General features: G+C 49.2%; 1 protein-coding gene across 10 annotated transcripts in view; it reads right to left on the reverse strand.

Annotated features, from left to right (window-relative positions):
- Nucleotides 1-25,945, reverse strand: part of COL13A1 (collagen type XIII alpha 1 chain) — a 58,614-nt gene extending 32,669 nt beyond the window's left edge. For 9 of the 10 annotated variants that reach the window (XM_063406330.1, XM_063406328.1, XM_063406323.1 and 6 more), the window contains exons 1-15: nt 25,941-25,945; nt 20,704-20,739; nt 20,062-20,088; nt 18,256-18,306; nt 13,874-13,909; nt 12,398-12,424; nt 11,572-11,598; nt 10,504-10,530; nt 10,371-10,397; nt 10,064-10,090; nt 7,974-8,030; nt 2,566-2,682; nt 2,071-2,112; nt 1,202-1,228; nt 447-482 (exon numbers count right to left, since the gene is read on the reverse strand). In XM_063406330.1, the coding sequence (XP_063262400.1) occupies nt 447-482; nt 1,202-1,228; nt 2,071-2,112; nt 2,566-2,682; nt 7,974-8,030; nt 10,064-10,090; nt 10,371-10,397; nt 10,504-10,530; nt 11,572-11,598; nt 12,398-12,424; nt 13,874-13,909; nt 18,256-18,306; nt 20,062-20,088; nt 20,704-20,724 (549 nt within the window). In that variant the 5' untranslated portion in view covers nt 20,725-20,739; nt 25,941-25,945. Of the gene's footprint in view, nt 1-446; nt 483-1,201; nt 1,229-2,070; nt 2,113-2,565; nt 2,683-7,973; nt 8,031-10,063; nt 10,091-10,370; nt 10,398-10,503; nt 10,531-11,571; nt 11,599-12,397; nt 12,425-13,873; nt 13,910-18,255; nt 18,307-20,061; nt 20,089-20,703; nt 20,740-25,940 lie in introns of those variants that run through there. The other variant, XM_063406321.1, reaches the window with a different exon arrangement.
- Nucleotides 25,946-26,155: the final 210 nt, after the last annotated feature.

Consider the following 26,155-nt stretch of genomic DNA (forward strand, 5'->3'; position numbering starts at 1 on the left):
CTCCCTCTGTTCTCTTCATTACACCCTCTGGGCTTGACAGCCCTGCTGTTATTCAGCTGCTGCTGAAGGCACCTGGGCACTGCGAGTTTCTGCCTTTTAACCCAGAGCAGGATTGACTCTTTCCTGTATCCCAGAGAGCAACAGCCCTTTCCAGCCTCCCATATGGGTCTGGATGCACAAGAAATGCATTTCAGCCTGGAAGTGGGTGTAGAGAGGCACACACATGCAGGGAGACATTTGTTCCGTAGCTCCTGCAGAGTTAAAGATAACTCTGGGCCAGGCTCTCTTTACACAGGTGATAGCAGGGAACCTCTGGGCCTGCTGCAAACCCAGCAGGAGCAGAGCTCCACAGGAGGCTCCAGCACAGTCCACAGATTTTTAGCCATGATTCCACAAAGCACCAGTGCACTTAATTAATTCAGCAAAATTGGAGCTTCCCTCCTTACCTTTCTGCCAGGGTATCCCTGAATCCCAGGGTCTCCCTGCAAAAGGCAAAAAGACAAAAGAAAGTGAGGCTTGGCCAGACAGGGACAAATCTGTGCCCTTTTCCCTGGGGTATTGGTGGGATGGGAGAACATTCCATGGGGAAAATTCCCCTTTTGCTCAGAGTGATTCCACTGAGCTCCTGTCCCTTCAGACCCACAGGTCAGTGTCACCTGCACTGGGCTGAGCCCTAGCAGGAAAGCCCGGGTAGGTAACGGGTGTCAGCCCCAACTCCATGGTTCCTATCGCCTCACCCTGGCTACATATCTAGATAAAAACAAATTAGGTTGGGTGGCTGCAGCTGAAAAACAACAACCACCCCCTCCCTCGCACTTTGGCAAGTGAATAAATGGGAAACCGTGGCAGAGTTAACAATAGTATTGCAAAATCCATTCCTGAAGCACTGGGAAATGCTTTGAGAATGGAAGAAGCCAATAAAGCTGTGTGTGGCAAACAATTTTGCAAGATGGGCTGATGAGGCGTGCCTGGCTCAGTCGAGATGCAACTCAGACGTGTCGCCTGGACGAAACCCATGAGTCAGCACACGGGCTGGGCCCCAGAGGCAATGCTGAGCTGGGCTGGAAATCTTTCTCAGCTATTTGATGTAACCTCCTTTACCCCTCCTCCATCCATCAAAATGTACACATCTGTCCTCGTCAGGAGAGTCCATCTCTGTTCATCATCTTTCTACACCTCTAAGCGAGGTGAGATGCCTCACCTTTGGTCCAGGAGGCCCAGGTAAGCCCTGTGGATAAAATCAAAACAGTCACTGGGGTTGGAAAGTGCAGACATTACATGGACAGCAGGGCGATGGGGGAATGCTGGCTGGTTTGATTTGAAAAACCCCTTTGAGATTTGCACCAGTGAGCTCAAACATCCCCAATCTATTGTTCATGTGGTCCATACACCCAAATAAATTCATGCCTGTAGTGCTCCATCCCCCCAGGCTTGCTCTTGCTGAATTTGAAGACTAAAAAGCTGCTTTGCCTTATGCATTATGCTCCAGAATCTTTCCTGTTTCTCTGGCTTGCTTGGGGAACTTGTTCCCAGCCCACTGCAGCTCTGCAGTAAATCAGGCATTTGCAGCTTCCTCTGGCAAACTAAACAGAGAGAATGTATTAACAAACAAACCACTTGTGTCTTTAAATGAGAAATAACCAAACAATTTACCTGATATGAACCATGAAGCATACCAGACATATGTGTGTGTAAATATAAATAAACAAAATATCTATGCAGGAGCTGCCTGTGAGCAGGCAGGAAAGCAAAATTACTCTAGATGCCTACACCCTGATGCCTACACCACCCTTGATGTTGCCTGCTTTGGCAATTCAGGTGTTTAGCCATCCTGTCCCTGGCTCCTCAGAGAGAGATGAAGATCTCTCAGAGAGAAATGAGGATGCCTACAGGATCCCTGACCCCCATATTGTGTGTGGAGAGGTGCATTTGCCTGCAGGGACGAGACATGCCTGTCCTGCTAGCAGGCTGTGAAAACTCTTCGAGATGGAAGCTCCTTTCATTCTGCAGTGGCCACAGAGCCAGCACGCCACGTCTGCCCCCAGAATGGAGCTGGTTTCCGATACCCACCTTTCCATCTCTGCCAGGCTTTCCAGGTTCTCCCACTCTGCCCTGTTGCAAGAGAGAGGCACATTAGCAGCGTTTTCTATCCTCTGCCCTGCCACTCACCAATGGTATTATTTTATAAATGGTGCTTCTGTTCCCACCCTCCTCGGCTGCTTGCTAGGACAGGGACAGGACTTCAAAGGGGTGGCAGGGAGCACGACAATTACACCCCACGTGTTATTTCCTCCCCGGGGCCATCTGCAGAGGCTGAGGAGGAGGAGATGAGCCTGGTGTCACCCACTGTGTGTCCAGATAGCAGCAGTGCCCAGTTCACATCTCCGCCTTCCCTCTCACTCCCCTCCTTCCCCGGAACTTCTCCCTCTCCACACACCCATATTCTCTTCAAGCCTCCTGTCTGTTGCTGTCTCAGCTTCACTAGAAGCAACAGAGGCCAGAGGAAACAGCGTGTGCCTGAGGGGATGGGGAAGCAGAAGGATTTGGGGTGTGATAAGGACTTACAGGGGGTCCAACTGGCCCAGGACGTCCCGGGATTCCTTCAGGTCCAGCAGGTCCAGCGGGCCCCGGTGGACCAGGGGGCCCCGGGGGACCCTGGATCCCGGCTTGTCCTTGTTCACCCTGCAGTTTGTAAAACAAGAGTTACCAGCAGGCAGAGCAAACTCTTCACACCACCACCCTAAGGGCCCAAGGCAGGCCAGCTTGGCTGAAGCAGAGGAGATAGAAGCAAGTCCCAGTTTACTGCCAGGAGAAGTTTCCAAGAGTGATGGAGAGCCCTGCCGAGGACAGCTGGGCTGCCTGGGAAGCAGGAGCCAGCACCCAATGGTTTGCAAAGACAGAGATCACCTGGTCACAGCTCCCTTCTAAAGGGATCTGGTGATGACAGAGCAGTCCAAAGTGACCTTTTTCTTCACTGAGCCAGTCAAGTAAAATTTACGTGTCAAAGACCAACATCTCTTGAGTCTCTGAGGAGGCTTTCCAAAGCACTTGACAGTCACATGTGAAGCAAAGCCTCCTGTGACAACACTGGCACTTCCAGGCAGAGCCACAGTGTCTTACCTCAGCCTGGTTTTCCCCCATACTATATTTGTTGGACAACGCTCCCTCTGTTTTGCCAAGGACCAAAAGTAGAAATGCCACAAACCCCAAAGAAAATAACACGATCATCATGGCATTCCTGGAGCCCACCCAAGGCAGGCCCATGTACACCAGGCAGAGCCTGTTTTTCTGAGATTTAACAAGGCAGTGCCTGCTGAGCCACCTGCCATTTTCAGCTCTCTAAGCAGAGCTGTTTGAGCCGGTTGCTCCCCAGGCCCCTCAGTAGCCGCTCGGCGGCTGTGGCTCATGCCTCAGCAATGTCATCTGGCCCAAAGGACCCGGACGCGGCATCGAGCGGCGCTGAGCAGACTGTGGGTTGGAAGCACCACGTTTGAATACCAGACTGCTGATCTGTAATTGATGAACCCAGCGAGCTCTAGGGCACTGTGGCACCCAACCTAAGCTGTTCGTTTACTAGGCTCACCTCCCTAGATAAACTACCACAAGAGCCTACTGCTAGTGATCCAACTGAAATCTGAAAAACTTTCCTTGGTGGATCCATGGGAAGCTAGAAACAAAACATGGCTGTTTCTCAATTAAAAGCCAGTGAATGTGCAGTTGGGTCTCTGCTGCATTTATCCTCTCTACAGCCTTATACACAGGAGGAAAATGCATGAAATGTGTCCCCTGTGCTCCCACCAGGAAACAGTGGACACATTTAAGTAACAGTGCGATGTTTATCCTGGCTGCCTCTAGTAAAACATGCAGATACAGGGATCTTTGCTTTATTTAGAATGATAAATGAAAGTAATAAGCTGCAAATTTCATCCTTTCTGCCATGAGCTCTATTTAAAAGAAAATTTCCAACACGTGGGCCAGGCTCATGAGAAGCTTGGTCATGTGTGGAGCAACAGCCCTTTTCCTGTGCCTCACCGCCCAACCCGCAGCCCACGCTGGAAACCTGCTGGGCCAGGCAGGAGGGGTGCCCTTGCTTCTTCCCATTTTTAAAGCACATCTTCATTCATCCCGTGGCCCTTGCAAGGGAATGCAGGTTCTTTTCTAAGCTTCCTTATCCTCCATACTCAGTGCTATTCAACTGTCCTGTAAATGGTCTCATAGCTTTTAAATATGGGAGGTAATTTGGATCTAATGAAGATGTCGGGAGGACGCTGGAATATACTCCTAGATTTCCTCTCGCCTTGACCTCTCCTTCCAGCTTCAAAGACTTTCCTCCTACTGCATCTTACAACACCCCCAGCATGGGTGCACCATGGGAAGGCAAAGGAGGCTTTGTCTATCTCACTTGGGCTCCCCCTCCTCTATTCTCACCTCAGCATCTCTCTGCCAGCCCAGTCCACACTCCAATTTAGGGCACTAAAGTGCAGCATGGTGCTGGAATGGGGTGCTGGTAGGGGACAGGGAGCTGGGTAGAGCATGAGCCCTGCCCCAGCACAGGGAGTGGCTGGAAGGAACTTGCCCAAAGCCCCGTTTGCATCACCCTCACCTTGCTGTCTTGGGCACAGCAGGCTTTGTCTAGGCAAGTGCCCGTCCTTGCAGATCCCTAAACACACCAAGTGTTATTACCACATCACTATAGCCTCATTAATGTGTTCAGCACAAAAGGACCCCCACAGAGCTAAATGGACAGTAAGTCGATACAGTAAGTAGACACAGTAAGTGGGAGATCAGGTGTCATTTTCCTCAGTTGTCATTCTATATTTTTAGCTGTCTACTGGAACTATTTTTCAGTTCTTTTAAACACCAGCCAGCCACCCTGACTACGCCCCAGCAACGCAATGCTTGCTCAGCCTCCCCACGGAGGACCCCACTCAGCCCATGCCTCGGCTAAGCCCCAGTCCTTGGTAAAACTCTCCTGCTGATGTGCTCAGAGTTAGCAGCAGGATTTTCCTCTCTTCGGGTGCTGATGCTAACATCCATTTTGCAGCCTGACTTCTTTTCTTAGTATTCATAGGCTGGGCTCCTGGAATTGCCTGGTGCTGGCAGACCTGTAGGAGCAGACCAGACCCTGTTGCATTTAGAGAATGAATACAGCAAAGGCAAAACAGATCATGGCAAAACTCTCCGGTGAAGTTTCCCTCCGCGGACAGCGGGAATTTGCAGCCCTGGCTGACGACAGGATGTAGGGCAGCTATTCAAGTTTCCCACTTCATCCTGGAGAGGAACTTCAGCTTTCAGAGCCTTCCCAAGAGGTCAGTCCTTGGCCTGCCTCTCCAGACTGTCACTTTGAAGGGCAAACAGCACAGTCCATGGGGCTCTGTGTGGTGTGAATGCTGAATCGATAGAAACTGAACTGAAACTACGGGCTCAAGTGCTGAGGTCAGGATTTGTCCAGCACTGGGCAAGGACCAGGCACCTCATGGTAAAGGTCTCTTGCATCCTGCAGCTCCCTGCTAGCATCCGACTGTCTAGACAGGCAGCAGGGTGACCAAACCCAGCCACTTAATAGAGAGTGCCCAGGACACTTCAGTGGGGTAACTGCAGCAGTTTGTCCACACAGGAAAGCTAATCCCAGCTGATGGAATGAGGGAGCATAAAGTGGGCTCATTAAAAGCCACATGAACTCTGACTATGGACACTTATTCACTATTCGTATGTCCGTAATTCACTTTATGAATTCATTCCCAAAATAAACTAAACAAGAATTATGGCCCTGGAAACCAAAATAAATGTGTTTACACAAAGATTTAATGCAATTTAATGAAACCATTCTAAGAGCTTATTTAAACACATTTCCCAAGTGCCTCAGACTAGACTAACTCTTAGAAGAAGCGTTTGCCTATTCATTCATCTCAGTTAAATTTCACAGACAGTAGATGTATTTCAGCAAGAGACTTCCAGCCTCTTCTGGAGATTGAATATGCAGGAACTGACTCCTTAAGGGAGGAGGCTGCTTGTCAACAGCCCCAAGAACAGTTTCATGGCCCATTTCTTTTAGTTCAAAAAACTGGCTTCACTGCATTTCTTTTTAGCAACATTATCACATCAAAGATTTCCTCAGCTTTAAAGAAAGTCCCTCAGCTCTGCCTGAAACTCTTGGAAAGCCTTCTGTAGGGGAAGAAAGACAGGTAGCAAGCTGATTAACTGCAAGCATTGGGATAAGCTCAGAAACAGGCAACAAGGAGGAGAAGTCTACCTGGAAAGTGCGTCTCTTTATGACCGGAGGTGGAGCCAGCCGCACTGAATTGAGGAGAGGCAACAGCTGAAGAAGATCAAACCAGAAGGTGGCAGGGCAAAGGAGGCCATTAGGGCACCGAGAGTCAGAGAGCAGCCAGGGGAGAGAGGAGAGAGGAAGGGAACAGAGAGATTGCCATGAAAATAAAGCCCGGCGCGAGAGCGGCGCAGGGCGGGCGCGGGTACCTGCTGGCACACCCCTGAGCTCCTCCTGCTGCTCACGGGGCACCCACCAGGAGCCAGCCTGGCAGCTGTGGGGTGCCCTTTCACCATCCCAATGCTCCCACCACACAGAGCTTTCACAGCTTCCTCTGTCGGAAATGGAACTCACCCAGGACATTTTTGACTCAGCTCTGCTGATCTCCTTAGGAAGTGCTCACTGCAAGGCATCCCCTCACTGGCTCTCCTAGGGTGTCCAGCAATGGGACTGTTTCTCTTAACTTATCATCATCATCAGATTTGGGGCAAATATCAGAATTACAATTTTCTCCAAGTTTCCCAAGTGCAGTTTTCTAGTTCTCTTACAAGAAACCCAGCATATCTGTAGGTCTCACCCTTCCTCCAGGTATGGAAGGGAGTGGAGAAAGGCTAACTGGGGTCAGCACAGAGGTCCTGGACTGGTTCACTCAACTTGGCAGACACAACCACCATGGCCAAGGGGGCAGACCAGGCCTTGGAGCTGGACGCCTAAGCAGGGCATTGCCTTGGCAGCCTGAGCTTTGTTTTTCCTTGCTCAACAGTATCATCACCTTCTGACTGCTTATAGCCAGGAATGCTGCCTTAGGGCACAAAGCTGACCCGGACACACAGAAATCAAATGCACTAAAGCTCAGGAGCATTTGTTCATCCTTTTGCTGTATCCAGTTTCCACTTGCATGCACACTGCTGTCACCCTGGCACCCACCATGCCGGCTCCTGGCCCAGGAATGCTGCTCTGCCCTGATCCACTTTCCTGTTCCTATCAGTTTTCCATTGAAGCTGCTCTTGATTTACATAGGGAGAAGCCAGAGAGCCTTTCTGTGCCTGGCCACAAAAACGTGCCCATGTATGACATTTCCTCACGTGAGCTGTGCACTCAGATCCCAGAGGTGTGCCCACAGGTGTCCCACCACAGAAACCATACACATTTTATTCCCTTTAAACACTGTCTTTCATGTATGCAGTGAAACCAAGGATCCAGTCCTGTTGCAAAGAGATGTGGTAACCCAATTTTGCAGCATCATGATCAGGTGGTTGTGCTCAAATGCACTGATCCAGACAGCCACAAGCTATCACTCCAAAAGCAGTGCTGCTGGAAATTCAGCTGGGCTGATTTTATCCAGAGGCAAACCTCCCCTTTCTAAAAGTGCAGGAGGCCCCTTAGTTCAGGAGAGCCAGCTAAGCTGGCTTTGCCTGGCTGTTCAAGTGCTGAAGGGTATCTGACATATTACACAGCTTACAAGAAAGCTGAGGGAGGATGCTGAAAAGGATAAGGAGGAAAATTGAGAGAACCAGTCCTGAAAACAGGCAAGACAAGGCCCTGCAATGGATTCAGGTGAAAGTGGGAGAGTTTAGAGAGCTCCTGCCCTGCCCCCTCTGTGTTCCAGTGGGAAGTTTTTTTCAGAGGGCAGCATGCAATATTGGATCTGCACCCTCGAGCCTTTGCATCAGAACTGGGTCCCTTCACACTGCTACCCACAAACCTTCAGCGTAAGGATCTGGTTAGAGCGCAGGGCTGCAAGGGTGGTACTTAGGTATTCCTGGGGAACAGTGAACACACGAGACAAAGGGGGTCAGTTAGCCAAACAGCATTTCTGAGAGCAAACACAGCATGGCTGGTTCCCCCGTTTCCCTGAGTGGCACTTTGCAGCAGCTTGAGTGGTCCTCTCACCCTGAATGGGCAGCCCCAATGCATGGGCTCATCCCTCACTGCAGTGCAGGCCACACAGACTCATACTGACAAAAAAATAGGAAACTACAAGAGCCAAGGCACATATCTTAACCTTGTATTTCCTTCCTAAGAAAACAAATATGAAACAAAACTGAAACAACATCCCCGGTTTGTCAGGATGCTGGTTTTCATTTCCTCACCCAGAACATCTGACAGAGAACCTTATCAAACAGAAGAGCAAGAATAAATTGCAATTCGGTCAGCAGTGTCACATTTTTGCAACAAGGCCCATCCCAAGTTTCATTCAGGGAGGAAGAAAGAGAACTGCACCTCTGCTGGCTGGTCTGTGCCTCTTGACTCCCTGAACTTGCAGTTCAGGACAGCCTGTCCTTGAGTTGATCTGAGGACAGTCACCCTTCCCGTGAGCATGTCTCAGCCTTGAACAACTCATGGGCTTTTTATAATGCTGAGCTTGGTGCCTCATGAGACCCAAAGTATCTCCGTGAGAGGCAAGGAAACACTGCCAGGATGTGAGGCTTTGTATCCACCCTTCTCCTGCTGTCACAGCCCTGCAGCTCATCAGTCACCCTACAACCCTGACCCACCAAACTAGTGTGCCTCTGCCCCCAGGCCCGAGCCCAGGCCATTTCCAGGGATGCACCAGCTCCCTTCCAGCCTTGCTTTGGGTCCTGCCACTGCTTTTCACCTTGAGCACTGGGGACAGTCAGAGCCAAAGGCTGTAACAGGAACTCAGGACACTGCTCGGGTGACCAGTGTCGTTGGCTTCTTTTTAACATAACAATCCAGTGAGCCGGCCCACTAAATAAACACAGCTGACCGGCTGTTATTGCACGGGGACTGGCACTTACCCACGGCCCCCTTCTCCCTTGCTGCCAGCCCAGCTCTCTCTCCAGTGGCTCTGCTGCTCCAACCCTGCTCCCTCCAGGCCAGGGACCAGAGCCCAGCTGATTATCCAGAGGCCCATCAAAAATAAACAGAAAGCTCTTAAGCTTGTCTCCCTGTACACCCAGATTACAAATTCCAGCCACTTCATATGATGTCGTTCCAATGCATTTCCAGCGGATTTTCAGCACTCTGGCTGTTTTTAGAACTGGTTAAATCCCCTCAAACCCCATGATGTTCTCTCTCCACTCTTGGCTGCAGCACATGCTGGTCAGGCCAAGATGAAGGGGCAGGTGGGGAAACATCCTGGCTTCCATTAAACAGTTGCTGGCACCAGCCCTCCCACTCAGCCTCTTCCTGGCAGGCAGAAAGTCCATCAGGCTTGGGAACCAGCATGGGGACCAAGGCGCTGGGGACCTGACAGACCATTGTGGCTGGGGGTGCAGGGTCACCCTCAGGCAGGGAGCACAACCCTTCCCCTTGTCTCTATGCAGGGATGACCCAGCAGGAGGGAGAAGAAAAAGGGAGGAGTGCTGATAGAGTTTTCCCCAGGTCTTCAACCCCACTCTGCTCCCGGCCACACAACCAGCGCAGAGGCTGTGGAGGCAGCACGGAGCCAGTGCAGCAGCTCAAGGCGTGCGTGGGTGACCTCCACTCCTCCAGAACCCCCAGGTTCCACCGGCTTTTGGGGGGAGGATGTGGACCCTCCCCTCTCCAGCACAAAGCACATCAGGATCTCCAGGAAGCAGAATTGACAGTGGCTATCTAGGGGTCAGCGCTGGTGGGCAGGAACAGACCGGAGAACCAACATCCCTCCTGGAAAACCTTATCTGCTGCTTTTCTGCGAAACACATCCATCAGCCAAGCACTGCCCTGGGGGCCCCGATGACGCATCCTGTTAATGAAACGATCTCTACTTCCAACAAAAAGCCATTCAAACGAAGGAGGATTAACATGCAGGAAGGCACGGGACAGAGGATAATAACGCTAATGACTTACCCTGTGCGGGTACTCTGCACACTGACCCTGTGAAAGAAGGGGATTAAAAAGGAAAGAGTTTAAACCACAAACAGAGACGACCAAAATAGGCACACAGGGTCGGATCCAGAAGGTGTAGATCACTGTGACTGTATCAAACTCAGTTCAGCAATGCCAATTTGCACCCTGTACGCACTCTGCCTCCTGTCCCCGATCCCCTGAGCCCTCTGCTCTTGGTCCTCCTTACTCACAGTCAGATCAAGCAGCACCAAGTCCACCAAGTCCATTCCTCTCTTTTAATTTTTAACAAGGCCCCCATTGAAATTACCTTCTCTCCTTTTTGTCCTGGGAGTCCCTATAAAAGAAAAGTGATAAAAAAAGGCCTCAGTAAATGAAAGAGTTCAGTGAACGCAAGGGGAAAGGGAATAGGGGGAGAGACGGGATAGGGATGAGATACTTACAGGCTCTCCCCTGGGACCTGCAGCACCCTTTAAAGAAACACAGAATTTAACATGGGATGGTTTTCCATTTACAGTGACAAAAAAAGAGACTATGGAGTAGGTGAAAAACAGGGCTTTTAAAAATAATTGTGAAGAAAATTCCCAGGAGAGATCCTGGGAAAAGGTTCCCTTTCTTACTCTGGAGGAGTGAAAATGCACACATGCTCTGGCTGCACCACAGAGGGGGAAATATTAAAAGGAGAGGGGGAAAATTGTCAGGAAAACACCCTTATTGTTCCCAGGACCTCAGCTGACAGCGCGTCTCCTTGGCCAAAGACGCACTGGGATGGAACCAGAAGCAGCCAGGACTGAATCCCCAGAGCTGGGATTGAGCAACAGGGGAGTGGGGAGGGGGATCTCCAACATGTGCCTGCCAGAGGGCTACACGGACACTCAGGCTCAAAAAAACAGAATTTGCACAAGAAAACATTCAGCACTTCAGTGAGCGAAGGTGACTGCAGAGCCTCTCTCTTGACATACGCATATTTGGGATTTCATCATCAGAGATGTCAAGAGGAACAAGAGAGCATTAGGACTTTCATAAAGTGCAGTCTATCATTTTCAACCAAAAGCATTTTAGTATGATGCACATATGAAACAGAGCTTCAAGGGCGTGGGGGAACCACATTTAATACAAAAAATATGCTTTTTTTGGTTGTTAGATAAGTTGAAAGCTGCCAGATTGGTTTTCAGAAATCTTTCCATCAACTTTTACTTGTCCTATGAGGCCAACCACAAAAAATGTCAGCTCCCAGAATATATTTAAAGAACATAATTGCTAACTGCAATTAAAACACATCCCATGCGTAACTAGAGAGTTGTTGTTGTGACATGATGAATGTGAGAGCCATAATGCAAAAATTACAGACATGCATCCCAGCACTGCTATTATGAAGTTACAGAATTAGGGATGCAGCTAGTGCATCAGCTGAAGTAAGATTGCTACCCTGCCCATGAGCTTGTTTCCAGCTGAGGCACATCATTTCAAACCAACCCACCACCCACAGACAAACACATATGTATTTTTACCATCTCTCCCTTCTGTCCAGGATGGCCCTGCCAAAGAAAGGAAATGCACATTAGCTTTGGCCACTGCAGACTCTAGATGATGTCGATTCAACAGCTCCTGCTGAGTGAAGTGTGTGTCCCCAGAGCAGCATAAGAAGGGTGCTGCTGCATCTCTCTTGGGGGTGAAGTTCCTCATGGCAAAAACGGGATCCTGCTGCAGGAAATTAGAAGCCAGAGGTATGTGCTACCAGCTCCTTCTCCGTTATAGCACAGAAGAAGTGTGGTGGGGAACCTGGCTACATGGTGCTACATGGGCTCATGGAGAGGTAGCCCATTTGTGCCCAACGCTCCAAAGGATGGGAAGAACTTGGGTTTCTACTGCAAATCTCTAAGGACAGTATGGAGGTCTCACAGAGGTCTTTAGGATCCTTCCCTCCTCTACTGCAGCTCCTTTCAGCACAGCAGCAAAGAGAAGGAAGCTGTTGGCTAAGGCAGAAGGCTGATACCTCGGGGACCTGCTCTGCCTGTCTGATTCTGGGTGGGAGTGCCTGCTAAGGCTTTCCCTGCAGCAGCCAGGCTGCTGCACTTGTGAACTGCTATTTTATAGCTTTACCTAGAAAGGAATAGGCCATGCTCTGCCTTCCCTAATCTCCTGACTCCCTGCATCTCCCCCAGGGCATCTCTGGCATTCTCCTGCCTGCCAACCTCCTAATTTTCTTTCAATCCATGCATGTGCATGGCATTGCAAAATAATCCCCTTAAAACACAGGGTGTAAGACAGGCTGGCAGCACGGTGGGACCTAGCAGGAGGCAGGGCAGGAAGCCTGCAGAGAAGTTCTTTGCTTACCGGTTTGCCATCCAAGCCAATAGGGCCCTGAAATAAAAGATGAAAAATGATGAGAAATGCTTTCCCCAGGGTGTCTGTCCATCTGCCCCAGGAAGCACTGTGTGCCACAGGACTGCACGGGCTGGGGTGACGTGAGGTGACTCCCTGCCCTCCTGTTGAGTCCTGGCAGGTCCCTGGCCCACCAAGTACCAGCCCACATTTCAAATTGCTGCAGCAGGGACCTGCTCACTGTCAGCACATTTCAGCAGCAACACTGGACACAGGAACAGAAGCAAGGAGGGATTCATAGGCAATTTGCAAAACAAAACTCAGAATTTAAAATTTTACAGTGTTCGGTAAACTAGTTGAGTATCAGCAGTTCTCTCAAGACTTTGATTTAAAAGAGCACCCACCTTTGGGGGAAGAGGCATTTTTGCAAATGACAGAATAATAAAAGTGCCCCAGGAAAGGGGTGACATACAGCTCAGCATATGCTGAAGGTACTGTTTGATGAGAAACAGGCTCCACAGAGCTGTCCCACCCAGCACTTTCTCATGAGCTGGGCCGATTTGTTTTCTGCTCCTCCAAAAGCCAAAGACCACAAGGGCCTGGGGAGATCTGCTTCTCCTCAGCCCAGGGGCAGCTCACAGCCCCCCCTTTCCACAACGGGCAGAGCAGTGGAGCCTGGTCAGACAGCTCAGAGGCTGCCAATTCCTCCCATTTTCCAGGCGTGAGAGTCTCCCCCGCAGACCTGCTCTGGCACATCCAGTGTCCTGGAGCAGCAGCTGAGCTGGGAGCAGGGAGGTGGGGGGTGTTTGTGTTTGCCTCAGGCTTCCTAGCTGTCCAGGGTAAATGCATATGAATAAATAGCAACTGCTCGAGTCCTTCAGCAGCTCAGTGCTTCAGAGAGTGCTGCCAGCAGCTCTCTGGATTGAAATGAAATAAAATATGCTTTGTCCTCTCCTGGGCATTATCTCTGTTCCCTTGCAACTGTGCTGGAGAAGAATTCCCCCTCATGTCTTATGTCCTGAACAGTCCCCAGCTGACCCTCAACAGGCAGGGCCCTTTTTGGATGCCAGGCATTTGCTGGTATTGGAATATCACCTAAAAGCTCAATTAAAGTTGGAATTTCCCCTATCTAGGGGTTATTTCTTTGTTTGGGATAGGGGTATTTCTTAGGATGGTTTTCTTTTACCAAACAGATCTGGCTTTAACTACGTTATTTTAACACTTGGAGCTTTTTTTTAAATTAATTTCCATTCAGAGTTGTGTGGTTTGGTTTGTTGGCTTTGGGTTTTTTTTTTTTTTCTCCCTAAGTATCATTTAAAAGAAAAAAAAAAAAGAAGCAGAAAAACAAATGAAGAAAAAATTGCTTTTTCCAGTGATATCAGATCAGGTCATTGGTTTCAGGAAGAAATGATGAGATACAGCAAGCACTTATGAGGCTTCCTAGTAATATCACACATCCGAACCTCATAAATTAAGAGTTACACTTACCGGGAATCCAGGAAAACCTCTTGTTCCAGGCTGTCCCTGGGAAGGATGAAACAGAGACAGCAGTTTAGAGGAACTGAAATGAATTTTGATGGATCCTAAGTTCTCTCTACAGAGCCTTTCCTCCAGCCTCTGACCAATTATCCTACAGCTCTCTGAAGAGATACCCAATTCCCCTCCAAGGGGAAAGTGTCTTGGGAAGGAGGGGAAATCTCTCCTCCCCACTCCAATTTGCACAGGGCCAAGAAAATGCTGGAGCAGCTCCAGTTTGGATTGCAAGCAGTTTCCTTGAATTTTCTACATTAATTAAATGGGTGTCCCTAGCCCATATGTTAGGCTTTTGGAGTGTATTCCAGAGGCTGAGCTCATTTTATGGCAATTCTTGCTGCCATAAACCTGAGATGTTCAATGCAGGATGCTGTTCTGTGCTAGACAAGCCTTGCAGGTCACTGATGTCTAAATACAACCATGCTTCTCCTCCTCCTCCCTTCATCTTATGTCCCAGCTCATCCATTTTCCTCACAAATAATTCTGGAGATGATTTTTTTTCTGTTCTGGGGTTTTTGTTGGGGGTTTTTTTTGGTTTTTTGGGGTTTTTTTTTGTTTGTTTGTTTGTTTGTTTTGTTTTTGTGGGATTTTTTGTTTGTTTGGTTTGGTTTTGGTTTTTTTGTTTTTTATCCTCTGAGAGCTAAGCCCAAAAGGAGAGTTAGGCTGTGTGAAGAGTACCAAGAGTTTTCCCCCACTCCTCTCTAGCTAGCTAGCTATGGCTACCAATTTGAGATCAAGTACAGCAAACACTGGCTTGGCATGTGTTTGGCAGCTTCTTCATCCCCTACTTAAGAACACCAAAAAAAGAGAAAATGTCCTGGCTGTTAATCTTTCGTAGTTCTTTAATTTTTGGGGCCTGTGACATCCCAGGTCACAATTACCATAGTAGCTTTGGTGGTTTCCAGGAAAGACACCACTTCACTTAAGGATTTTGCAGTCTGTTTCCCAAAAAAAGCATGAGCCAGGTCAGGAAGCAGATGGTCCATTTGGCCCAGACTTCAGCAGATATTGAGGCACACTCATGTAGATAGAGACCACAGGATGAGGTAAATCCTGTGCCATGCTCATCAGGTGACCACTATGGTATCTTGCCCACCCTGAAAGCCGTGCTATGATGCCAAAAATGCCCAGCTTCCTTATGTGTCCTCTCATTTCGGGGAAAAAAATGCTTCCTTCAGCAATTGGAGCTACCATGACTGCACTGTTGGAGTCCCACAGGGGTTTCCTAGGAAAGAGCTGGGCATAAACAGGGTGCACCTCTGCCTTGAGTGATCCCATGGTGCTGAGGGAAGGGAAGGGAAGGGAAGGGAAGGGAAGGGAAGGGAAGGGAAGGGAAGGGAAGGGAAGGGAAGGGAAGGGAAGGGAAGGGAAGGGAAGGGAAGGGAAGGGAAGGGAAGGGAAGGGAAGGGAAGGGAAGGGAAGGGAAGGGAAGGGAAGGGAAGGGAAGGGAAGGGAAGGGAAGGGAAGGGAAGGGAAGGGAAGGGAAGGGAAGGGAAGGGAAGGGAAGGGAAGGGAAGGGAAGGGAAGGGAAGGGAAGGGAAGGGAAGGGAAGGGAAGGGAAGGGAAGGGAAGGGAAGGGAAGGGAAGGGAAGGGAAGGGAAGGGAAGGGAAGGGAAGGGAAGGGAAGGGAAGGGAAGGGAAGGGAAGGGAAGGGAAGGGAAGGGAAGGGAAGGGAAGGGAAGGGAAGGGAAGGGAAGGGAAGGGAAGGGAAGGGAAGGGAAGGGAAGGGAAGGGAAGGGAAGGGAAGGGAAGGGAAGGGAAGGGAAGGGAAGGGAAGGGAAGGGAAGGGAAGGGAAGGGAAGGGAAGGGAAGGGAAGGGAAGGGAAGGGAAGGGAAGGGCCTCCTGGGCTGTGAGGTTGAGGTTTGCCACAGTGAAGCAACAACAATCCTTTGGGAAACCTCAGAGCTACACTGATAGGGAAAACCTTCACCTCCAGGTAACATCTCCAGCCACCCTTTGTCTGCAGAGACACTCAGTGAAGGTTTACCCCTGCAGAGGATGGGCCCAAATAGCCTCTTTGCAGAGTCTGAGGGATGCCACCACTAAATGGCACTGTTCTGGTTTTGTACGCATTGCTAGCAGGACCTAATCACACTTGCACTGTTTCTTTAGTTCTGCAAAGCTGAACTTGGTCAGCTTTGCTTTGCAAGATACACACAAAACCACCTGGCCCTGTTGGCCGGTGACCAGAAGAGAAGATAGGCTATAAATTAAAGGATCTGTCCACCGCTGGCTTCTGAAAAGGCAAGAAGCAAGAAGAGCCTAGCCAGAATTCATTAATTTTGGTTCCCGTTGGACACCTCCCTGACAAAAAGTGCTAAAAAAAGAATTAGGGAGAAAAACCTGGAAATGGTGCAATTTGGCTTCCTCTGTAGACTACAGACTGTTGCCTCTTTCTCCTTGGAGGACAGCAGAATGATTTGCACAGTATCACGCCAAGACAACAGTTCAGCAGCGAGCGATTCCAAGAGACTGTTTTTGTTGGGTGGCTGGTTTTCCTTGTCTCCTTTTTAAAACGTTGATTGTATGAAGTATGTAATCCCGGGAGCTGCCAAATCATGGAGACCGTCTGTTTCTGCCACTATCCGTGCACTGTCCCTCTCTGGCCAGGAGTTAAGCAGCTCTGAGCTCAAGCAAAAACTTTAACCTCCAAACAAAAATCTGGAAACTATTTGTCATCCTACATCTTTCCGAGTGGCCCCTTGGCCAGGGTTTCCGTGTTTGTCTTCAGTGCTCAGCCATCCTTTTGACCTATCACCAGCTCCTCAGGAAACTGGATCATCTTCACAGTAGGCTTTGCAGGGGGAAAGCGTGGAGCTGGGCCAGTCCTGGCACCTCAGGGCTTTGATTGGTGTAGGCAAAACCCCATTTTAGATACCATTTGATTTAGATACCATCTAATTTTTCTGCTCCTTTGAAGATTCAACGTGTTCTGCACTTTCCCAAACAGCAGCAAAGGCAGCAGCACCAAAGCAGATAAAATTGTCCTGCAGCCCAGGCACATGTCCTTCAAGAAAACTGTCTTCTCTGCAGGACCTACATGGACAGGAACTGATGGCTTTTCTCTCTGATTACTGTAATTCCACTGTTCAGAAGGCTGAGAGACAGAGCTTGTGAGAAACAGCAAAAGCAACGGGGCACTTACCCTCCAAAATCTGCTGTTTGTGGAGCAGGGTGGTCTTGCTCAGACCCTGGCTTGAGAGATTTGCCAGCCCTTCTTCCTTGCCTGGACACGTGGCCAGGGACCATCTGCTAGGCATAAAACACTTGGGGAGACCCATTTGGGTCCTGGGCTTTGGTTCTGTGGCTTCTCAAACTCCAGCATCCCCGGCAGGTGGGCCTGGGGGCCGGCAAAGCTGTTTTTTATTAGAAACACTTGTCACGGGGCTTTTGGGAAGTTAATTAGAAAGCCAGATGTAGGCAAGTGTTCGCACTGCCTAGGTCTCTCTCACTTGACCTCCGCTGTGAAACAAAGGTTGCCAGCAGCCCATCCTCTCTGCAGGTCAAGGACGGTGCTCTTCACAGGTTAATCAAAATCGGAAGTGCCCACTGGGAGGGAGAGAATTGAATCTCCAGGTCTTTTTTCATGGAAATCTCTGATGGAGGCTGTGCAGGGATGGAGTGGAGAGGTGTGGCTGCACCCACACAAAAGCAGAGGCTTGATGGCCGAACCACAGTGCAAGAAGCATCCAGCATTTAGGGCACATAAACACCCCAACCCTTCGCCTTGGCCTTTTTTTATGACCCTGTCCCTGCAAGAAGTTTTGTCTGGCTGACTCATTGCACCTTGTAGAGACACTTTTACTGGAAAAGGATGCAAAATCCTGCCTTTTCTCAGCCAGATAAGCAGTAACGATGCTGACAAAGAACTTCAAAGATTTTGGGTACATGACAAAGACCTCTGCACTACCCTTTGTCTTTGTGAGCTCCCCAGGCACTGGCTTAGCTCTGATCCTGCTCTTCAGTAAAATCAGGGGGCTTCTTCCCTGCCGATTAAGCTAAAAGCTGAAATCAACCAGGCAAAGGGCAAATTTTCTTCAAAAGCGACAGCAGCCCTCTTGCAAAAAGGAAATATGCTTCTTCCTTTTAAATGCAGGAATTTGGTTTCCTTGCCAAGGGAAGGCTTCCTTATTTGTTCTAGAATATGAGCTATAATTTCATTATATATAGTATATAATAGCAGTATAAAACCAAGGCTGGCTCAGCATGGGAACCACATTATACAGGGGTTTTTGCTTTTTCCAGCTGATGCTGAGCCTTAATGCCCCTCCTAAGTCTTTCCCAGTAACCTGCCCACATCCTGCATGAGACAAAAATAGAGAGAAAAGCCACTCACGGGTGGACCGCGGGGCCCAACGATAGACATGCCAGCTTCTCCTGGAGCACCCTGCAGAGAGACAAAGCAGAGGAGAAGGGGTGAGAATGGCAGAGGAAAACACAAAGACAACTATATTCCTGTCAAGACTGGGGTTAAATGAGGGTGCCTTAGGTGTGAGATCCTCAGGGTTTATGGGGCAGCTGCTGCTCTGGCCTCCCAAGCTCCTGCCTGACACTTTGGGAGAAAAGACGTCCTTGAGAGCTGCTCAGATGTGCCAGAAAATGGAAGCTGCACAGCAAGGAGAAGTATAAACACATAAAACACTTTCTGGCAAAACACTTTCTGGCAAAACAGAGGTTCTGCCCCACTGAAAGTGTGAAAGATGGCCTGAAACTCTTCCTTCCTGTGAGTTCCACAAGGATTGTGTCCTGCAGAAGAAAGGAAAAGAGGGATGTGCTGGGCTCCAGGGGAATGGGAGCTGCAGGCAGCTTATTTGGTTGCCTCCAGTAATGCCTGGCTTGCGTGCTTCTCAAACTCAGTTGAAATGTGGATGAAAACAAAGCAAAGTGCTTGTGGAAAAGGAAACAGCTGCCTCTCCAGCTCCTAGCCACCCACAGCGTGTGATGGGTAGGACATGTCACCCTCTTTGGAAACATGGTGTATTCTTGAGAGGCAGCTCCAGAAGTATCCAAGGCTGAGCAGCTTTGGGATGGAGTATCCCATAAGCCAAATAGCCTGCAAGAAAGCAAAGCACTCAGCAAAACAAAGCCATGGCCTGCCAAAGACTTAGGGATCTCATGGAGGGCTTTGGGGAAGCAGGGGCAATTAGAGTGATATTTTCCATTGTTTGCTTGTGTCTATCTGCTGTCCCTTCATGAAAACTTTGGCCAGAAACAAATGCAAGGATATGCAGAGAAAAAAAGCAGAATGGCTTCAGGTGGGAAATTCTGGTCTGTTAGGTAATGTTGGTTGGCTCCAATCAGTAAACAGTGAACACAAGGATGAAGAATCTCTGTCCTACTTTACCCTTCCTTGTTGTGTTTTTCTCTCCATCTATTATGAAGAGGAGCAAATGGGTCAGGTATGGTACTGCATAGATGACCCTCCTTGTCAGGTAAATATCTCTGCCTTTCTAAATTTCTACACATGGGTATTCAGTTATTCACACCCCCCAAACACCTCCATTTCCCTGCTCTCACAGGTGGGAGGTACTCACAGCTCTGGGGAAAACATACTAACACTGAAATGCCAAACATTTCCAAACAGGAGCCAGCAGAGGGGTCACTTTGTAAAGTAGCATTTCTTTGTGGGTACAAATTGCAACTCACTGCACGGCGAACAGTCTGTGAGATGGTGTCCCACAGACTTGAACTACACCATCAGCTCTCCTCAGGAGGATGAGGTCCCACTGAGTCAGAAATAGAGCACACTGTGCCCCTTTTATCCCTTGCTCCCACCTGCACCGGGGATCAGGCTAACCTGGGTGGTAGAGGGGAGCTGCAGGTTTGTTGGGGCAAGCAGAGCTGCCAGAGGGGAGAAAGTCAATGGTTAAAATCCAGGAAGCCTTGAGGGAAGCCCTGCATGTGCCCACTGGCTCTTATGCTGTTAGTAAATTGTCATAAACAAGAAACGCAGCATCTTTGGAGGCTGAGTGGCCTGGAAGGAATTTGGGAAACATACTTGCACTGACACGGAAGATGGGGCAGCCCAGGGGTGTAGAAGCCCAAAGCTGGCTGTAGTGGCCATGAGTGTGACAGGGGAGCTTGGGCTGGCCCTAGAAGGGGACAGTTTGAGGGTGCTACAGGCTACAAGGAGCTGACTCACCTTCTCTCCGGATTGCCCTTTTAGTCCCTGGGTCAGTGGCAGCCGTCACAGCCACATGCAAAGGGTGCAGGGAAGAGAGAGAGAAAGGGAGAGAGAGACAAACACAGGCGTCAGCGTAAAGGCACGCTCTCCCGCCCCACAGCCCTGGCTATGGGGCTGGGATGAACAGGGTGGCCTCAGCTCCTGCCCTGGTCCTCTTCCCCATCCTCACCACGGGATGCCCGAGCAAGGAGCAGCTCCAAATACAGCACTCAGCCAGGCAGGGGATGGCCCCCTTTGCTCAGGGCAGAGTTATCTGGAAGGGAAAGCTGCCAGTGGCAAGCAGGGGTGCGTGTTAGGAAACCCAGGGTTAGCAAGCCCAGCTGGCGCACGAGGTGGCAGCGGGAGACACCCAAACAGGGGGATGCTGAACCAGAGGATAGTACAGCAGGTGAAATGGAAACACCTCCTCAGCGTGTGTGTGGCTTGCAGGGCTGGTCACCCTGCTGAGACCAGGGGAGCCCCTCAGGTGTGGGGCTCAGGGAGAGTAGTTTTGCCTGAACTGACAAGGATTATCCTGAAAGCCACCCTCCCTCACCCTCAAGTCCTGGGGGTTGGAAGAGAACGGGAAAGATAAGGCACACAAAAGAGGGTTGGACTTACCGGCCGCCCAGGGATTCCCATCGCACCTTTGTCCCCCTGGGAATTAAGGCAAAAATCAGAGGGAATTGGTAACTGGTCAAAAGCAAGGTTATAAAACAGCACAACTGAACTAAGCCACAGCAGCAGCTTCACACTGTGGTGCAAGTGTCCAGGGATTTTGAGAGGGAGAGAGAAAAAGTTAAAGAGTAAAGTGTGTTTGTGTGTGCCTGAACCTGTCTTCAGGATGTGTGAGCCACCACTTCATTTCCACTTATGACAAATTCACACATCTCACAACAGAAATTACATACAGCAATTTAGGCAGCAAAAGGAGGACAGGAGTCTCCAGTCAAACAAAGTACAATCTCTATTTCCAACACTTCATAAAATCCAGGTCCTGGGAACTGGCTTCCTGCAGTGGCCAACTGTCACGTTTTCCTCCTTCTTGACTGAAGTCATCTGGGTGTTAGCTATTTATTTATAGAGTTATCACTTTAAAACACAATTCTCTTAGATTTGAAAATACTGTCCTGTCCAGAAGCAAGAGAAAAATGTGAGAACACAAGCTGACACAGGAAAAAGCATGTCTGGAAGACGACATATGAACAGCTGTTTTCAGTGTCCTTTATTCCTCTGAGATACTTCCCAGTGCATTGTCAGCATGTGAGTGATCCTAACAGTGGTTTTGGGAATGACTTTGGGTCAGGTGACACTGGACAGAGCCTCGTAAACGCATGAACATAGGACCAGTGACAATTTTCTTCACCCACTTACCTACAAGGCAGTTGGCTGCCTCTTATAGCTAAATTGTACTATGTAATTAAAAGAAAAAATATCCCCTCTGCATTCCTGGTCACCAAAACTGAAGGCTGTGCAGATCTGGAAGACAGCAGCGCATTGCTAAAGGATCTTGATGATTATGGCTTCAGCAGTCATGTAGCTTTTGCTCTATATTTTGCAAAAATGACGTGATAATAATCCCTCAGTTCTGTTTCCAGTGTTGTTTAGGGTTTCCTTATGTAAAACAGAATGTTCCTGCCCCTGGCTGACTGTGTCTGCAGACATAAACCTGGTTTTCTGGTTTCTGCAGCTGGAGACACCAGCCTCATTGCTGCCACCTCTTCATGCCTCCCCACGCGTTCAGTCCCAGCGCGTGTGAACATAATCTGAAATTCTCTGGAAGGGGAAGGCACTTAGTTCTGTTTGTTCTTCTGGGTGTACACAAAGGCTGTGTATCCCAAACTCAAACATTATTGCTTGGGATCAAACCATTCCCTGGTGGAAGTTTAGCCACCTCCGTCTGCAGAGTTGGGGAGCTGTTTGGTATGGGGGCGCATTCCTTTCCACACAGAGTATGTTGTGATAAATTGAAGAGCCATATACACTTTGCAGAAGCACCCCTTTCAGATGGATGAAACCCTGAAGAGCTGCTTGATTTTAAGTTTTGCTGAGGATATATTATGGGAAACTGCTTTCTTCTAGGGTTTTAGGTGCGTTCTCAGTCCTGCTAATATTTGCCTATCTCTGTGTGCCAGCAGTGAGCAGGGCATCTGGCCCTGGGATTACTTTCCAGCTGCTGGAAAACATAATGCTGAGCCTTCCTTTGCTTTCAGTCCCTTAAACGCTGCTTTCCTCTAGAGGTGAGCCCAGGCTGATTTCCCTCGTGGTTTTTCGGGTAAAAGCTGAATTTGCTTCTTGTGTCTCTGCTGTGGCTGGTTCCTGAGCAGGAAGAGCCCAAGATCGGGGCTGAGCTGTGTCAGGTCTCCCGGGAGTACCTGGAGTGGTACATGATGGCTCCGTGTCTGGTATGTGACTGGGCAGAGCTACAGCCCTCCAAGAAACAGCAGCAAAGGGGGAGCTCCCGGTAGGACAGCAAATAAATGCCAGATGTTTATAAGGAAAGGTTGTCTGTGTCAGGGAGCCAGGAAAGAGCACTCGTGCATGGATGATACCGTGTAGGTTGGTTACAAAGTCATGAAAAGCTGCCTGAGGCTCCCATATCAGAGTTAAAAGGGCATGAAAGGCAACCAGCAGCCTCTGTCCTGAGTCAGGGGAGAGCCAGCAGCACAGTTTACATTTCCTTCACTGGGAAACTGCCTGTTATGGCTCGTGCAGTCTCCAGGTGAGTGCAGCCTGGGGAGCAGGGAACCCTCACCAGGAAATCACGCTGCCGTAATTCCAAAACCCACGCTCCTTCCTCAGCCATGACTAACTCAGGTGCAGATACTGTTATTATGGATTTTTGCATTTGTCCCAAGGTGACTTAGGCCTTCCAAATCCTGTTGCAACTAGCAAATCCCATCAGCAAGAACACTGCACACTTTGCCTCTTCAACCAGACCCTCAAAGACATCTTCAAAAGCAGTGTTTCCCACACACAGGAGCATCCATGAGGGTCATGCTACCCATCAAGTTTGGACCTACAAAGCTCCTGTGGTCCCTACTCTGTATGGGCCATGTCCTGTTTGTAATATTCTATTCCATGTCACATTTTTTATGCAAGTCTACTTTCTACCACTGTAGGAATGCTGGGGGCCTACTGATCAAAGCCAGACAGAAAGAATGAGGGGATGAAACAGAAATAATGAAGTATTCACTAAGAGCTGTGGCCTTTCTGTGAGGCCCTGGAACAAAATACACCGAAACAGCAAAAGCTAGCCTCAAACTCTCAAGGGAGGGCTTGATAAAGACACATGGAAGGGTTTAGGAAACAGAATGGTTAAAAAACTCTCCGCAGCTCCTTGACCATCAGCTCTGATTGCTTTGGTTTCCTAATCTCCTGCTTGTGACGTTTTCTCTCCTTTTGGCACGACTCTACCCACAGCTCTCCTCACAAGCTCTGAAGGTATCTGCAAGTCCACGGAGAACAAGCTAATTACAGGGCTTTGACTTTCTTCCTTAGTTTCCATCTGCTAAATATTATTTTTTTCATGTATGGAATTGCTGCAGTTGCCACAGAAATGTTGCATGATCAGAAATGGGAGAGAAAATGTCCGTGAGAGGATCATTTGCTTCGGATGTGGTCCAGACAGCAGAAGGACTATTGCACGATTTCATCACTTCCTTCCTTCCTTTGCCCCTTCTAGTCCCAATCTCATCAAATATCTTACATGACTGCGGGTTGCCCTTGCCTTCACCAAAGCCTCGACTGACTTCAGGAACAAGGGTGGAAGTGTTGGTTGGGCAAGAGAAGAACATGAAGTCCCCTTTTGCTGTTGCGGTGTCGCGCATCCATTTCCCTGGCTTTTGTCCTTGTTGTCCTAGACTGCAAGCAGGGCCCAGTGCATTTCTAAAGAGTATTTCTGCCCATCTCCACACTCAAGCCAACACCAGCACCGGGAGCTAAGCCCTGTCACACAGCATGTTGTCTTTTGCAAGCTGGGAAACAAAAATGGGAGAGAGATGTGGGGCGGTCACTGCTTGGGGGTCACCATCCAGAGCAATGTGTAAGACAATCAGCCAGGCAGGAGCCCAGGCTGTTGCTCATAAACCCATTTCCATTTAAATCACGAGAAATACGGAAGGGTGGGGGAATACTGCCTGTGGTGACGTGTAGGGCTCACTCGGCTCCTCAGAGGTGAACTTTTGCTCACAGTGACTGAGCCAATCTTGCTCGCCAGCTGATCAGAAACCCAAGAGGTCCTGAATGAGATGAGGGTCCTACTAGTCTAAGACAAATTCCACTTTGGCTAAGAACACTCAGTCTGCTCAACTTCCTCTTGTTATTTCCATTGGCTGTAGCATTCCTCCCAGCCTGTCCTAGAAGGCTGCTTGCAGAGACAGGTTCAGGGGTTGCAAAAAGCCAGGATACAGTAGCATATAATGTCAGCACTTCTCTGGTGGTCCCATGTGCTTCTGCCAGGCTTCAATCTCTCATTACAATATTAGGTTTCTAACCCTTATTGCTGCAGAGGAAGCCGGGAGCACACGTCTTCCTCACCCCACAAAGTCACGACTGCTCTTTAGACCATGCCTGTGTTATCTAGTGATTTCTCTCAAATTTCTCACAGCAACAATAGAAATGCCAACACCACTAACAATTCTGTGCCCACTTCATCCCTTTAGTGCCAACATATGGGCTGCCCAGGCTGAAGTGGCAGGGACAGCCATGGAGGGACTCCAGTTGCAGATGCCTGCAGAGATGTGCTCTCCTCCCAAAAAGCCACAGCTAATGCTGAAATACATCCACTTCAGCCAGTCCTGAAAGCCTCTGGGATAAGCTATCGCTGAAGTTTTGTGGGGATCAGGGCTTCCAGCTGTGAAATGCTTTCAGACCTTTTGGCCTAGAAGGTGCAACTTTTTGGAAGATTGCTGTCATTAAATAAGTCTGTGCTCGTATATCTGTGGGAGTTCAGTCTATAGCATTTCAGCCTGATGAAAGGGGAAAGAAAATAGGTTGTGCAGCAACTACTACTCAGAACGTCATCTGCAAACTGTTTAAGACATTTTTGCGTGAACAGACAAAAGATGACTACCGTATGTTTAACTTCTCATGTTCCTTCACAGAAACCCTGAATAGTCCCTCTATTGTACACGAATATAAACCATTTCCTCTGGAAGGACTGTGCTAGAGACAATGCAGCATTTCTTTATAATCCTGAGAGCTATCGATACATGGCTTCAGTCCTTGCATTGCTGCTTCTGTTCACTGTGGGTCTCGTAATAGCTGCATGAAAATTTCTGCAATAACCTAGCTATTTTCCTGAAGCCTAAATTGTCTGTGCTGAGGTTTTACATTAGCTAACATTTGAAAAGGAAGCTGTCAACACAATTTTTCCTCTGAAATTGATAGTTGCGCAGCTATACTTGAAGGCCCAGCAGTTCAGCCAGCCCGGGTGAGTAGCAGGGAACAAATCCCTGCAGCTCAGCCCCTGCCATGTGTTTGTGATCCATCTTCCCCTTTTCTGCAAACACATCTCATTCAGCACGTGGCATCCCCTGCATGTGAAGCGCATAGAGGCGGCTCCCCCAGAGGCTGCGGGGCCAACTGGTAACACACAGATCTCTGCACCACATGCATCTGCCATGTCCCCAACCCTGCTCTGCCTCCAGCTCCCCTCGGAGGCTGAGCTGCAGCCAAGAGTAATCCCACCCCAACCCAGTCCTGAGCTCCCGCAGTACTTGCTGTTTGGGATGGCCCAGGCTGCCGGGACTGCAGAGGTGGTTACTGCACCAGACACCACAGACAGGAGGCTGCAGGGTCATACCCCACAGACTCTGTGCCAACAGCTTCTAAAACTGTAGGGGTTTGGTACTTACAGGCGGACCTGGAAGAGAGAAGAAAAATAAACAATAATTTTTTTTTTAATGCAATAAATCCTAACAAGAAGAGCTAGAAAAAAGCATTGCACCATCTTTCGGGCTTAATCCTCAGGCTGCCCCCATTTGCTGATGCACTTTCACCAGCTCCCCGCTTGTTAATTAAGATATCCCCACAATTACCAGTTGCTAATAACCACCGTGAGTGCAGGGCC

Source organism: Prinia subflava, chromosome 9, assembly GCF_021018805.1.
Source record: "Prinia subflava isolate CZ2003 ecotype Zambia chromosome 9, Cam_Psub_1.2, whole genome shotgun sequence".
NCBI classification, from domain to species: Eukaryota; Metazoa; Chordata; class Aves; order Passeriformes; family Cisticolidae; genus Prinia; species Prinia subflava.